This window comes from Chenopodium quinoa, unplaced genomic scaffold (genome assembly GCF_001683475.1).
Source record: "Chenopodium quinoa cultivar QQ74 unplaced genomic scaffold, ASM168347v1, whole genome shotgun sequence".
Classification (NCBI taxonomy): domain Eukaryota; kingdom Viridiplantae; phylum Streptophyta; class Magnoliopsida; order Caryophyllales; family Amaranthaceae; genus Chenopodium; species Chenopodium quinoa.
Genome location: NW_018742244.1, coordinates 1550273 through 1563934, shown reverse-complemented (window position 1 = coordinate 1563934; position 13662 = coordinate 1550273). Strand labels below are relative to the sequence as shown.

Below are 13662 nucleotides of genomic sequence, written 5' to 3'. Positions count from 1 at the left end.
TATCATTTGAATTCGACACTACGAGTCCAATTTATTTGCCATTCAAGTTCTGCATACATGACTATTAGTTACAATGTTAATATAACTACTATATATAGGTAGTATGTTTTACAATGTTTCTAGATGCAATGCATGATAAAAAGAACAAGTCAAAAAGCCTTTAATTAGACCAAAATTTTGTCTGTTGATCTAACTATAAATAGGATATATTGCAAAGAAGAGAGAAAAAAGAGGATCAAAATGATGTTTGGACAGATAACAAATATTTAAGAACCAATATCAATCATTTGATGGTTTTGGTGTTTCCTACACAGGGTAAGTTTGAATGAAATTTTCGATTTTTTATCTTCTAGATCTTATCTAGAAAAAACGTTACTACTCGAAATATTTTGGACATCCATGTATTCTTTTTCCTACTTTCAATCTAATTGCTTTGTTCGTTTAATTTTAAGGTACGAGGAAAAGGCCAATCATGACGGAATGTTATAAATATGTACTTATCATAGGCCTTTTGTTTTTGGTCACGGTGCACTGTAAGAAGGACAAGGAAAAAAATGAATTTAATGTTACGTATGATTCACGATCCTTGATAATTCATGGCAATAGGGAGCTCCTCTTCTCTGGATCAGTACATTATCCTCGTGTCCCGGTTGAGGTACATACAAATGAAAACTTGATCTAGTGTTTTCTTACAACAAATTCTAATGAATTCGGATCATGCATGAAAATCACATCTTTTATGTGAAAATTGTGTTGGATATGTTTAGGCCTTGTTCGTGACTCTCGACCTTGCAAGTGTATAGATTCAATTCGAAATATTTATTGAATGGCTTTGATACCATGTTAAGGTTTTTGCTTGTTGGAAGAATAATCTTAGATTCATATTCATATTGATGACCTAATCTTGATTTTCCTAGGAAAACATATCACACTAAAAGTCAAGAAGTAGCTATGATGTATATTTTCCTAAGTCAATATACTTACTAATATTAGACATTGTTAATAAACACAATTCTTATGAAACAATATGGTAGTGGCTAATGTTCTTTTCTTTTTGGTAAATTAGGAATGGGAAGATGTCCTTGACAAATGCAAAGAAGGGGGCCTAAATGTGATCCAAACTTACGTCTTTTGGAACGTACATGAGCCTGTCAAGGGGGAGGTAATTAACATTCGAAAATTTAAGTGTTGATTTTAGAGAGCAAGGTTTTCAACGTTTCTCTCATAAAAGACCGAGTTTATATATTTGAATATGTGAAAATCAATCAATTCTTAAGTGATTAACCATATGCATTGCTTTTGCAGTTCAATTTTACAGGCCAAAATGATATTGTAAGGTTCATTAAACTGGTTGCTGAGAGAGGCATGTGGGCAACACTACGAGTCGGGCCATTCATTCAAGGTGAATGGAATAACGGGTAATTAATAGGAATACCATCTTACTATAATATGAAATTCAACTTTATAATTATTACTCGTATCATTTTGACAACGAAATTCATAGGATCATAAAATGTTCCTAAAAACAGCAATACTTATTCATACTTAATCACAATTTATTCTTACACCCCTCCTATGATGTGATCCTATGGCAGAGGATACCCATTTTGGTTAAGAAAGGAGCCTAACATCACATATCGAACTGATAATCCAATATTCAAGGTAATTAACCATAACTTTACGATCAATTATAAGAACGTAGGAATATGCTTTCAAGTGTCTTACGACATTTTATATGTATTTTTATGCAGATGAATACAGAGAGATGGGTCACGAAGATTGTATCATTGATGAAGGATAACGATTTATATGCCTCACAAGGAGGTCCTATTATATTATCTCAGGTGACCATCTACTAGAAATGTTGTAGCTAGTAACACAATTAGGATAATGTATTTAACAAAATTACAATATCAACGCGTTGATGTTACATGTAGACCTAGTCTAACCTTCCTAGTCGCATTTGCTCAGATTGAGAACGAGTATGATCACGTTAGAGGAGCATTCAGGGACGGCGCTGCAGAGAGGTATATTAATTGGGCAGGAACCATGGCTCTTGGTCTGAAAACTGGTGTACCATGGATCATGTGTGAGCAAAAAGATGCCCCTGGCGAAGTGGTACTTTGATTGTTCTCTTTTTCCCTTTTAGTGCCTCTTTTGTAATTTTTTTTAGCAGTTTAAGCTAAGAGTATGTCTTAGATGAGGTCGTTTCACATTAATTTATCTCAAAATGTTCAAAAGGAAAAAGCCGCGCCCTGCCTCAGATCACCTTAACTTGTTGCAAGTCTTGCAACAGTCTAATACAATATTTCTTTATTTGGTGGATAGATCAATGCTTGCAATGGTAGACATTGTGGAGAAACATTTGAAGGTCCTAATGCACCTCACAAGCCGTCTTTGTGGACTGAGAACTGGACTGCTCAGTAAGTAGTTGATACTATTACTCTATCATTACTAATTGTCTATCATTTGATCATATGGTAAACAAAGTTTCCTTCCTTCTGTAAATACAGGTTCAGAGTTTTTGGAGATGTACCTTCTCAAAGGTCAGCTGAGGATACTGCTTTTGCTGTTGCGCGCTGGTTCTCCAAAAATGGAAGCCATTCTAACTATTACATGGTATTAAACACCAATCATAGTTAAAGAAGAAAATAAAAATCCTTGCATTGAATGGTTTGAATCTTGAGAAAAAGGCCTGATTTTACTTCTATTCGCTCTTCCCTTAATTCTCTATGTATATATTTGTTGTTGCTGCAGTATCATGGTGGCACAAACTATGGAAGGACTGCTGCAGCCTTTACCACCACTCGCTACTATGATGAAGCTCCCCTTGATGAATTTGGTGAGCCCTTTACTCTTGTTGAGCTTAGAGGTATTCCTAGTGTAATTATAAAGGATGACTACTGATTGCTGATTGCTATGCTTTACTTACTGTCAGGCTTAATAAGGGAACCCAAATGGGGACACTTGAGGGATCTACACCGTGCTTTAATGTTGAGCAAGAAGGCTGTAGTCAATGGGAGATATGGTATTGAGATATTCGGCCCAAATTTGGAGGTAAGCTATATGAAAGATAGACCATAAGAGTCATAAGAGCGATAGGTTTATGTTATAACAGATGCGAGAAAGATTGAACATAAACACCAAGTGTGGGATGCAAATTTATGTTTTCAACAATTATAAATGTGACAATTCATGTTACACATGACATGTTAGCTAATTACCTATAAATTTATGCAATGATCAGGCACGTTACTACGAGAAGAACAACCTTTGCGCAGCTTTCCTGTGGAATAACCGTACTCATACATCAGAAACTGTGAAATTCAGAGGCAAAGAGCACACCCTTCCACCAAAGTCCATCAGTATCTTGCCTGATTGCAAGACTGTTGTGCTCAATACAGACTCTGTAAGTGTTTCCTAATTGCATAATCAATCGGTCCAAATCAAGTAAATTGTCACTAGGAAGATCAGAGTACTAGCTTGATTAATATATTATTCTGCATCAATTCTTTTGATGCTAACATACATACACTCCTGACATTTAATCTGAAAAACAGATGATCGCGCAACATAGTTCAAGGGAGTTTGTTAGATCCGAGAAAGCTAACAAGGATTTGAAATGGGAGAAGACTAATGAAATCATCTCACCTAAATCTGATGTCTACTCAAGGGCTCCAATGGAACAGTTTCATACTGCAGAGGACAAAACAGACTATTTGTGGTACAGAACAAGGTAACATAATAATGTTGCTTAATTAATTTTAACAAATGTATTACTTTGAATTCTTCATTACTAATGAAGGTTAAATAATAAATGAAACTTTGAATTTCAGTGTAGAATTGGACAATGTTGACTTGCCTTTTAGAAAGTCCTTCCAACCAGTCTTACAACTTTACCATCTTGGTCACTCCTTGCAAGCCTTTGTCAATGGAAAATACATAGGTATGGTATTAGCCTTTAGTTTTTTTTTATTAAAATAAATAAACTCGGGCAGAAATTATGTACAATTAATAGGTCGAGTGTACTTGTATACAATCACCCCCAATCACATAAAAGTCAACTTCAACAAAGATTGACTTTTGTTATACACAATGGTTGTATACGAGACCTACTAATAAAAGAGCTATTTGTTCATTGTTTCTTGCTCGTAATCTTTGTTTTTCCTTTCGAAGGATCAAGCCACGGATTCCATAGAGCTCCTGCTTTCACTTTCCAAGCACCTGTACATTTGACAGAAGGTGTCAACAATATATCAATTTTGAGCAACACAATGGGAATGCCGGTAAGAGCATACTGTGGCTAATTATGTAGTTGTATAAAGAGTCAGGCTAATTATTGCTTAAAATTACGGCAACTAATAGTGGGTGAAATGTCCGTAATTATCTAACTTCCCCTAACCCAAAACTAACTACAATTCGCTTATTTATAGCCTAAGTACGTACCAATGTAATTAACTAAATGAACCGTTTCTTGTATAAATGTGTTACAAACTCGAATATAATATAGACAAAATAAATATATATTAATCAAACTCTATTAATCTATTGGTATGAAGGATAGTGGAAGCTATATGGAGAGAAGATGGACAGGGCTAAAATTCCTTGAAATCCAAGGTTTAGGTACTGGAGAACTTGATCTTTCTTCCAATGGTTGGCATCACACGGTATAAACGACTCGTTACGTATATAATTTGTACTGATTTTGTTAAATGTTGAATAGAAATTTTAATTATATAATGCATCATGTAGGTTGGTTTGCATGGAGAGAAGCTTCAGTACTTCACTGAGGAAGGAGCTAGTAAGGCACATTGGACACCTGCAAAGGGACCTGGTGAATTACTTACTTGGTATAAGGTAAAATTATATTTTTTGTTTACCTTGACTAAAAATTCAGTACCAAAATCTTTAATCTTGTCAAAAAGTGCCATACACACTGTCACATGTATAAAGTGTTACACATAAAGTGGGATAGACGATTTAGATAAATGCGATTCTTTGCATAGGATGAACAAAAAATCACAACACAATTGGTTTTTTGGATTAATTAGTCTATGACAATATTAAAAATCCGTAATATAATTGTTGGATATAATAACGAGCAAGCTAAACTTGTTTGTAGACACACTTTGATGCCCCAGAGGGAAATGATCCAGTAGCTATCAGAATGGAGAATATGACTAAAGGAGTGATTTGGGTCAATGGAAGAAGCATAGGACGTTACTGGTCGACCTTCCTCACCATACGGGACACACCTTCTCAAAGCGAGTAAGTTTTAAGAAACAAGTGTAGTACTCTTTATCCCTTTTCAATTAATTCAATTTTATTTCATGATCTCCAAGAGTCTAGAAAGTATATTCTTTTAGTTTTGACTATCCATGAATATATAAGATAATCTTTATAGGTTAATATTATAATATGCACTATAACATCAATCCAACAAAGTTACACATCAAAATTAAGTTTATATACAAGTTATTGTTACCAATAAAGTATGTACATGCAACGCGATTTAATGATTAAAAATGCAAAAAAAATGTTACAGGTACCGCATTCCAAGATCATACCTTAAGCCTAAGGACAACTTCTTGGTGATCTTCGACGAGGCAGGAGGGAACATAGACACAGTCCAAATTGAGACAGTACACCGTGATGTGATTTGTAGCTACATATCCGAAAACATGCCACCAAGCGTAACATCATGGAAAAGGGATGCCCATGACATAATTGCCGCGGTTGATGACCCAAAGCTGAAGGCATCACTCAGATGCCCTAACAACAAAGTCATCAGTCACGTCGAGTTTGCTAGCTTTGGCAACCCTTATGGTGTTTGTGGCTTCTTCATCCTTGGCACTTGCAACTCTCCACACTCCCAAAAGATTGTCGAGCAGGCAAGCATTTTTTAACACCTTATTTTTGTGTTACGTTTATATTAACAACAATGCATGATAATTACTACCTCCGTTAATTATTATGTGCAACAAAGGAATATTTTATATCTCACAAATAATACCTCTTTGTTACACATAATAGTTAACGGAGGTAGTATATTGTTTGGGTGCCAATTCAACCCGTAGCTTAATGATTGTTTTATAACCAAAACAATAATTTATACTCTTGTTTATTTTGTTACGAGCAGCATTGTTTGGGAAAGGATAGTTGCACGATTCCAGTTGATAGAAACCTATTCGACAAAGGCAATAACAATTGTCCTAAGGAAACAACCAAAGTGTTGGCCGTACAAGTGAGGTGCAGCCCCAAGGAATGAAAACTTATAGGCCTTATTCTGAAGAAAATTTCCTTTCTTTATTTTTGGTTTAAAATGTTTAGTTCTTTCTTTGTTATTTCTATGTACGAAGTAAGTAGGCATCAAGCAGTGAGATGAGATATATTTTAGATTGTTCAAAAATACGATTGTACAAACTTTTGTTTTCGAAACATTCTTATTCTCATGTACCTTGTATTACATTATTAATACTCTCCTACTTGATTCTCATCATTTGAAAAAAATGCAAAAGTGCATCCTATTATTTAAGCATCTATCATATCTTTATACGAAGTACTTCCTGATTAATTATGTTAGTTTCTTTCACTTTCATCTTTTAAAAGAATAATCTTAATGTTGTTATCTTTTACATATTAACATTCAAGTTTGTTTCAAATACATTTGTGACATAGACGAAACGAACATTGGGCTCTTTCATCCTTCAATTCATTATTTATTAGAGGATAAAAGTGGTATTATATCGTTCTCTTCACAAATCTTGATCAATGTTATGCCCTCAAACACATTTGAGATTTGACACTTGTTTATTAGAATCTTCTTTTGAGATTTGAAGTAAAAAATAATGGTTCTTTTGTTTTGATTCATCATGAGTGCATGACTAATCTAATAATGAACTGATGGCTATATACTTCATTGGTTGGAGCTAATAATACTACATCCGTTGCCAAATAGTTATGCTATTCGTCATTTTACATATTACAACTAAATAAGTTCTAATAAGCCAATAAGGTCCATAAAGTTCTTGCTTATAAATTCAGATAAGTTCTAATAAGTTTAAATTTATTAGGTTGAGTTAAGCTAAATATTTTTAGAATAGTGAAATTCAAGAGAATTGAATGCACCTTAACACACTTCTAACAAAATTTCACTTAGCTATGATTTCTCTTATATACTACTCGTATTAACAAATTACGATTAGAGTTTATAAAATTCATTTGACCGTAAAAATGAAAATGATAGTTGATCAATAATGGTTAAGCATTAAGCAACCTCCTACTGCGCCCCCCCCCCCCCCCCCCAACCACCCAAAAAAAAAAAAAAAAAAATCCTTAGCCTACTTAGGCAACCTCCTAATTAATATCATGAAATTAATTAAAATTACATTATTATTACAACATCATCAATATATCTTCTCATTTTTCATCTCTTAAAAATTAAATTACATAAAACTAATTAGATTGTGAATATCCAACTTGTTTAATTTGAATGATTGTTGTTGAAAAACATGTCAATATTTTTTTTTTAAATTTTTTATTTTGAAATTATAATTGGTAAAAGTATATATCTTGGTATGGGTTTGTAGTCTTTGTACTAGTTAGCTAGTATAACGTTATCTAAAAGTCTAGAACTAACTAAAAAATAAATAAAATAATTCGTTACCACACCACTAATGCCACTATTCGTCTTCTAGCTTGCTTGTACGTATGACTTTTTTACATAGTATTAAATGTATCTCATGGTATGAGTTTAAGTCATTTTTAGTGACGTACCGGGTACAACCAATCAAGTCGGATTGCACTCAATTCTTTCCTTTACTTTTTACTCCGTAATGGATACGAGTACCAATTCACTAGATAAGTAGATATATCATATGGCTAGATGATGATAGGAATTGATTGTAAGACATGCAAAGCTCTGCTTTTGAGTTGGATTCTAATGGCTTCTGAAATTTCAATTCCTATCTAATAAATACAGTACATTATATAATACAAATATCTACTGTATATCAAAAAGAGGGTGAAAAAAATTACAATGACAATCATATACCACACCCATATATAAAAATCAACATGCAAGGCTTCTATCCTCTACGTCCACATTTCACTTGCACGGCAAATGTCTTCTTTGCTACGTTTGGGCATGCCTCCTTGTCGAACGTTGTCTCATTTATTGGTATCGTGCAACTCTCTTTTCCCAAACAATTCTGCTCATAAAAACAATTAAAATGTGTCACTATATATATATTACTCCGTATTATGTATGAACAATCGATTATGCTATTAGGGCCATAGTAACTCGACTCTTAAGCATTTAAGGGTTTCGGACATTAAATGACATAGGGACTATATGACTAAATTAGTAAATATGTACATACCACACGCCCACACAGTCACTATTAATATGATCACTAATGAGACTATATATAATTTGTATAAATGATTATAGTCACCTGTTCAACGACTTTAACGGTATTGGGAGAGTTGCAATCACCAAGAAGGAAGTAGCCACAAACACCTTTAGGGTTGCCAAAACTAGCAAACTCAACGCGATTGATGACTTTGTCCTTAGGGCACTTGAGGGAGGCCTTAAGTTGAGGGGTATCGCCTGCTGGCACAATTTCGTTCCCATTTCTCTTCCAAGACCACACGTCGGCTGGCCAATCTTCCTCTATGAAGCTGCAAACACTATCCCTATTCACTGTTTCGATTTGAACTGTGTCAATGTTTCCTCCAGCCTCGTCGAAGATCACCAACAAGTTGTCCTTAGGCCTTAGGAACGATCTTGGGATGTGGTACCTACAACATTGTTTTTCTCAATCTTAATTCAATAATGTTTTATTTAATAGTGAACTTTTTTGACACTACACTAACATATACAATTAATTGTTAAATATAAAGGTTTACTGACAGAGTATAAAACCAATCGTGAAGTTGATGGTTAAAGTGGTAGAATAATTATCAAATTTTTGTATGACAAATATCACTTACTCGTTTTGAGAAGGGCTTTGCATGACCGTAAGGTAAGATGACCAGAAACGCCCGATACTTTGGCCATTTATCCAAGCGATACCTTTGGTCATGTTTTGTAGTCTAATAGTTAATGGTTCATCTCCCTCTGGTGCATCAAAGTAGGCCTAAAAATAGTCGCTCAAGTTAGTTATCCTTCAATAAAAAAGATTGAATAATATACGTACAATTTTGAACTACTAATGTAACAATAAACTCGGGAAGTAATCATGGTACGTAGTTATATATAACTCGTACGAGTCGTACCTTATACCAAGTAAGAGGTTCACCAACACCTGAAGCAGGGGTCCATTTAGCCCTTGATACTCCTTCGTCAGTGAAGTACTGGAGCCTCTCTCCTTCCAAACCAACCTAGATTGAACCATACATTACATTATAAAAGTTGTTAGTCTAAATACTTAATTAAAAATAAAATTTAATTTCTTTGTACGACTTTAGTTTACCGTGTGATGCCAGCCATTGAAGGAGATATCAAGGTTTCCGGTACCGAGACCTAAGAGCTCTACTGATCTGATCCCAGTAAACCTACGTTCCATATAGCTTCCACTATCCTTCATAAGATTTAAGTGTATTCATGCATTATGATCAGTTGACATACATGCTATATCAAAAATTAAATTAGAAGTAAGAATGAAAATTCAAGTGTGTTTTGTACTTAATTACCGGCATTCCAACTGTGCATCCCAAAATTGAAATATTGTTTAATCCTTCCTTCAATCTTATGGCTACTGAAAATGGGAAGTTGTATTCTCGCTTTACTCCATGCCCAGTTCCTAGAAAAATGAAAATAGAAGTGTGAGGTTTATTAAAGGACAAATTAATTTGCATGTCAAATTATTGAAGTACATTGTTCTTGTTAACTTATTGACTACACTTTTTGCACCGTACCAATTCGCGTTTTTTTTTTTTTTTTTTTTAATGTGTAATATTAGTAGCATCTAGTGTGTCAAGATTAGAGAATATTGATTGAAATAAGTTTTAAAACATGTATATGGTGGTAAATTAAGAAACAAAATCATGCAGTTTCCATAAAGCATACCAACAAATTCTCCGTTGACATAGGCGACCAAAGCGTGGCCAAGACTGAGCACTTGCAAAACTGGTCGAAGGGACTTTTTAAATGGCAAGTCTGAACTGTCTAGATCTATACTGAAAGGTGGAAATGAGCGAGGAAAAAACACACGCACACACACACACAAAACAAAATATTGTGTTAGTACAATTAAACAAGTAAGGTAATGGTCACGTTGACATACAACTAGAGCAATACTCTTATGTCTTTATGTGCATCGATCAATTAGAGAGGACATATAACATTGGTAGCTTTTATTATATTTTACCTGGTTCTGTACCACAAATAGTCACTTTTATCTTTGGTAACAAAGTATTGTTCTTTAGGTTCCCTTGAGAAGACGCCATCTCTTGGTATGCTCTCCGTCGTTTTCTCCCATCTAAGGTTCCTATGCGCTACCTCAGACTTGACAAATTCTCTTGCACTATGTTGAGCTACCATCTGTTTATCGAATTAAGAGAAAATGATTTTCGTTTCATATACCATAAATTAAAGATTGAGGTTGATAAACTGATAAATAAACATCCATATGTATGTTTTGATATTTATAAGTTAATACTCACATAGTCGGTATTATAGACTAGAGTCTTGCAATCTGGTAGGATGCTAATGGACTTGGGTGGAACTACATGCTCTTTGCCTCTGAATTTCATCGTTTTTACTTCATGTGTGTGGTTGTTCCATAGGAATGCAGCACAAAGGTCACCCTTCTCATAGAAATTTGCCTGCCCATTATTACATACATGATTATTAGAAATCGTATTGATTTGTTAACTTCTAAGTCCAAAAATTATCACACGTTTAAGTTATTTGAATTGATAATGTGACAACGAACTAAATTCATACGGAATTAACACTATCATTTAATTTTATTCTAGGTTATACATACCTCAAAATCAAAACCGTTCTTTTTGATACGAAGCTTTCCTTCAAGAATGGGCTTCTTGGCCAGCACAAGAGCCTGGTGCAAATCCTTCAAGTGACCCCATTTGGGCTCTCTTATTAGACCTAACAATCATCATTCAGAGAAAAAGAATCCAAATTATATATCATCATGTGATGAACTATATACACTATATATTTACGTAACAGGGGAAAAATTAACAAGGCTTATTACCAAATTCATCAATTGGAGCTTCATCGTAGTAGCGAGTGGTGACAAAGGAGGCAGCAGTTCTTCCATAATTTGTACCACCATGATACTACATATACCACAACTAAACAATTAGTATATAAAGTCGCAAATTATTTCATAAACCAGTAGATTGATATTCCGTATAAGGTTTAAATGAAACATTGTATCCTATCACTATGCAAGTATAGTGATAAGAATATTGATCAACATGTGTACCATGTAATAGTTGAAATGGCTTCCATTTCTTGAGAACCAACGAGCCACTGAAAAGGCGATATCTTCAGCCGCCCTTTGAGAAGGTGCGTCTCCGAAAACTCTATACCTGTAAACAAACACGGAGTATGTGAATCATGTATAGATCAAGTTAGCTAGGCTATTTTAATTTTTGATACATTTACAGGGTAAAACTTCTTACTGAGCAGTCCAATTCTCGGTCCACAAATAAGGCTTTCCAGGAGTATTTGGACCTTTGAATGTATCTCCACAATGCCTGCCATTACATGCATTGATCTGCCTCGCCCAAAAAAACATACAAAGTACACAAATTAAACAAGATACCAACTGCTGTTTTTTCAATAGTTTGTGAGCTAAATTTACTATATGTTACCACTTCGCCGGGTGCATCTTTAGATTTGCACATAAGCCATGGTACATCAGTTTTGAGGCCAACAGCCATTTGTCCTGCCCATTTGATGTATCTCTCTGCTGCTTCATCGAAGGCATATCTTATATGATCGTACTCGTTCTCAATCTACACAAAGATCGAGAAGGGTGATGGGAAAATAAATTTCATACAAACAACCTCATCCACCAAATTAAATTTAGTTGTCATGTTATCAACTAATTAATTTCATACGTACAAATTGTACAAAGGGAATATTAACTAACCATTGTGGTAATTTTAATACCTGAGCCATCATAATGGGACCTCCTTGGGGAGCAAATAAGTTGTTGTCCTTCATCAGGTTAACCACTTGGGTAACCCATTTCTCCATATTCATCTGCATATATTACATACACTAGATTAATTAGTTTTTATTTTGCATAATATAATACCAATTAATTAAGATAAAAATCATGTACTAGTATATAATAAGTAACAGTGTTATTGTGATTGATCACCTTGTATGCCGGATTATCGGTTCGGTATGTGATATTAGGCTCCTCTCTTAACCAATATGGAAGTCCACTGTCACAAGGCCAAAATTTCATATTAAGATAATTAGCATTTATTTAGTAATAATACTAAATTATGTAAAAATATTGGTAATTTAATTATACTTGAGTATTATTACCCATGATTCCATTCAGCTTGGATGAATGGTCCGACCCTAAGAACTGCCCACATTCCCTTTTCACGTATTAGTTTCATGAATTTCACCAAATCATAATTGCCTGTGAAATTGTACTGCAAGAAAGATATGACAATAAACTTTACCAAATCGATCGTTGGTTATACATTAGACCAAAAATGAGCATGTCGTGCATTGTAATGAAAACATTATGACCTTCGTTGTATAAAGCTAAGGTGCATGGAATTATATTAAGTATGTGTGATTTGGGGTGCAAATGTAATGACTGTATTGTCAAAAGACATACTTCGTATGACGTTAGTGAGTTACCTGTCCTTTAATTGGCTCGTGAATGTTCCAAAAGACGTAAGTTTGGATTGCATTTAGGCCACCCTCTTTACCTTTGTCAAGGACGCTATCCCACAACTACATTAAACCCCAAAATGTGACATTGCCATTAATTAGTACGCATTATACTATCTTCGTTACAGGTTATGTGCAACGATTAAACTTTTTCCCTCTCTGCTTTATGTCAAATCGTTGCACATAACCTGTAATGGAGGTAGTATAATTAAGGAAATATTTGCTAATTAAATTGACCTAGTTATGAAAAAGAGTACAAAAGTCTCATACATACCGCGACAGGAACACGAGGGTAATGGATTGATCCGGAGAAGATGAGCTCCCGTTTTCCATTGATAAACAAGGATCGCCCATCAAAGGTAATGCTAGAAGGCGTTCCTGGTTTCGGTACATCATCTTCAACATTCTCTTCATCACAACTTACGGTGACAAACAAGAAGAGAACGGCTAGCATGTACATAACCATGTATTTACTACATTTTGCCATGATTTTCCTAAACACTAATTTTTCTGTTCTTCCTACGAACAAGGGAAAGATGAATAATAGAAATCTTACTCTCCCTTATTTGCTAGGAAGAGGAGAAAAAATATTTGATCATGTACAACGTAACGAAGCTCGTATTGGTGTTTTCTGACGAGAAAATTAAGGGAGAAAATAGATGGTTTAGTGCTGTATTTTGAAAATATAGTTTTACTTTCCTTAATTTATTGGTTGGTAAATGTTAAACAAGGATGTAATTCATTATAATGCACCCTAAAATTAGTAT

General features: G+C 34.4%; 2 protein-coding genes across 2 annotated transcripts; one reads left to right on the top strand and one right to left on the bottom strand.

Annotated features, from left to right (window-relative positions):
- Window positions 1-233: 233 nt before the first annotated feature.
- LOC110737794 (beta-galactosidase 11-like) lies at window positions 234-6530 on the top strand. Its single transcript, XM_021918145.1, has 20 exons — window positions 234-315; window positions 453-655; window positions 1067-1162; window positions 1306-1418; window positions 1596-1662; window positions 1752-1844; window positions 1972-2118; window positions 2329-2423; window positions 2514-2619; window positions 2758-2842; window positions 2939-3057; window positions 3248-3409; window positions 3561-3736; window positions 3837-3946; window positions 4177-4286; window positions 4560-4667; window positions 4753-4857; window positions 5123-5268; window positions 5546-5891; window positions 6140-6530. Exons 1-20 carry the CDS (start codon window positions 291-293, stop codon window positions 6266-6268), a joined length of 2541 nt encoding a protein of 846 aa, XP_021773837.1. The 5' UTR covers window positions 234-290; the 3' UTR covers window positions 6269-6530.
- A 1006-nt stretch (window positions 6531-7536) lies between these two features.
- LOC110737783 (beta-galactosidase 14-like) lies at window positions 7537-13451 on the bottom strand. The gene is made up of 19 exons (XM_021918135.1): window positions 13170-13451; window positions 12863-12958; window positions 12536-12648; window positions 12363-12429; window positions 12149-12241; window positions 11848-11991; window positions 11656-11750; window positions 11457-11562; window positions 11223-11307; window positions 10995-11113; window positions 10669-10830; window positions 10374-10546; window positions 10073-10182; window positions 9697-9806; window positions 9477-9584; window positions 9280-9384; window positions 8995-9140; window positions 8457-8802; window positions 7537-8210 (listed from the first exon to the last, which is right to left on the bottom strand). Exons 1-19 carry the CDS (start codon window positions 13380-13382, stop codon window positions 8088-8090), a joined length of 2514 nt encoding a protein of 837 aa, XP_021773827.1. The 5' UTR covers window positions 13383-13451; the 3' UTR covers window positions 7537-8087.
- Window positions 13452-13662: the final 211 nt, after the last annotated feature.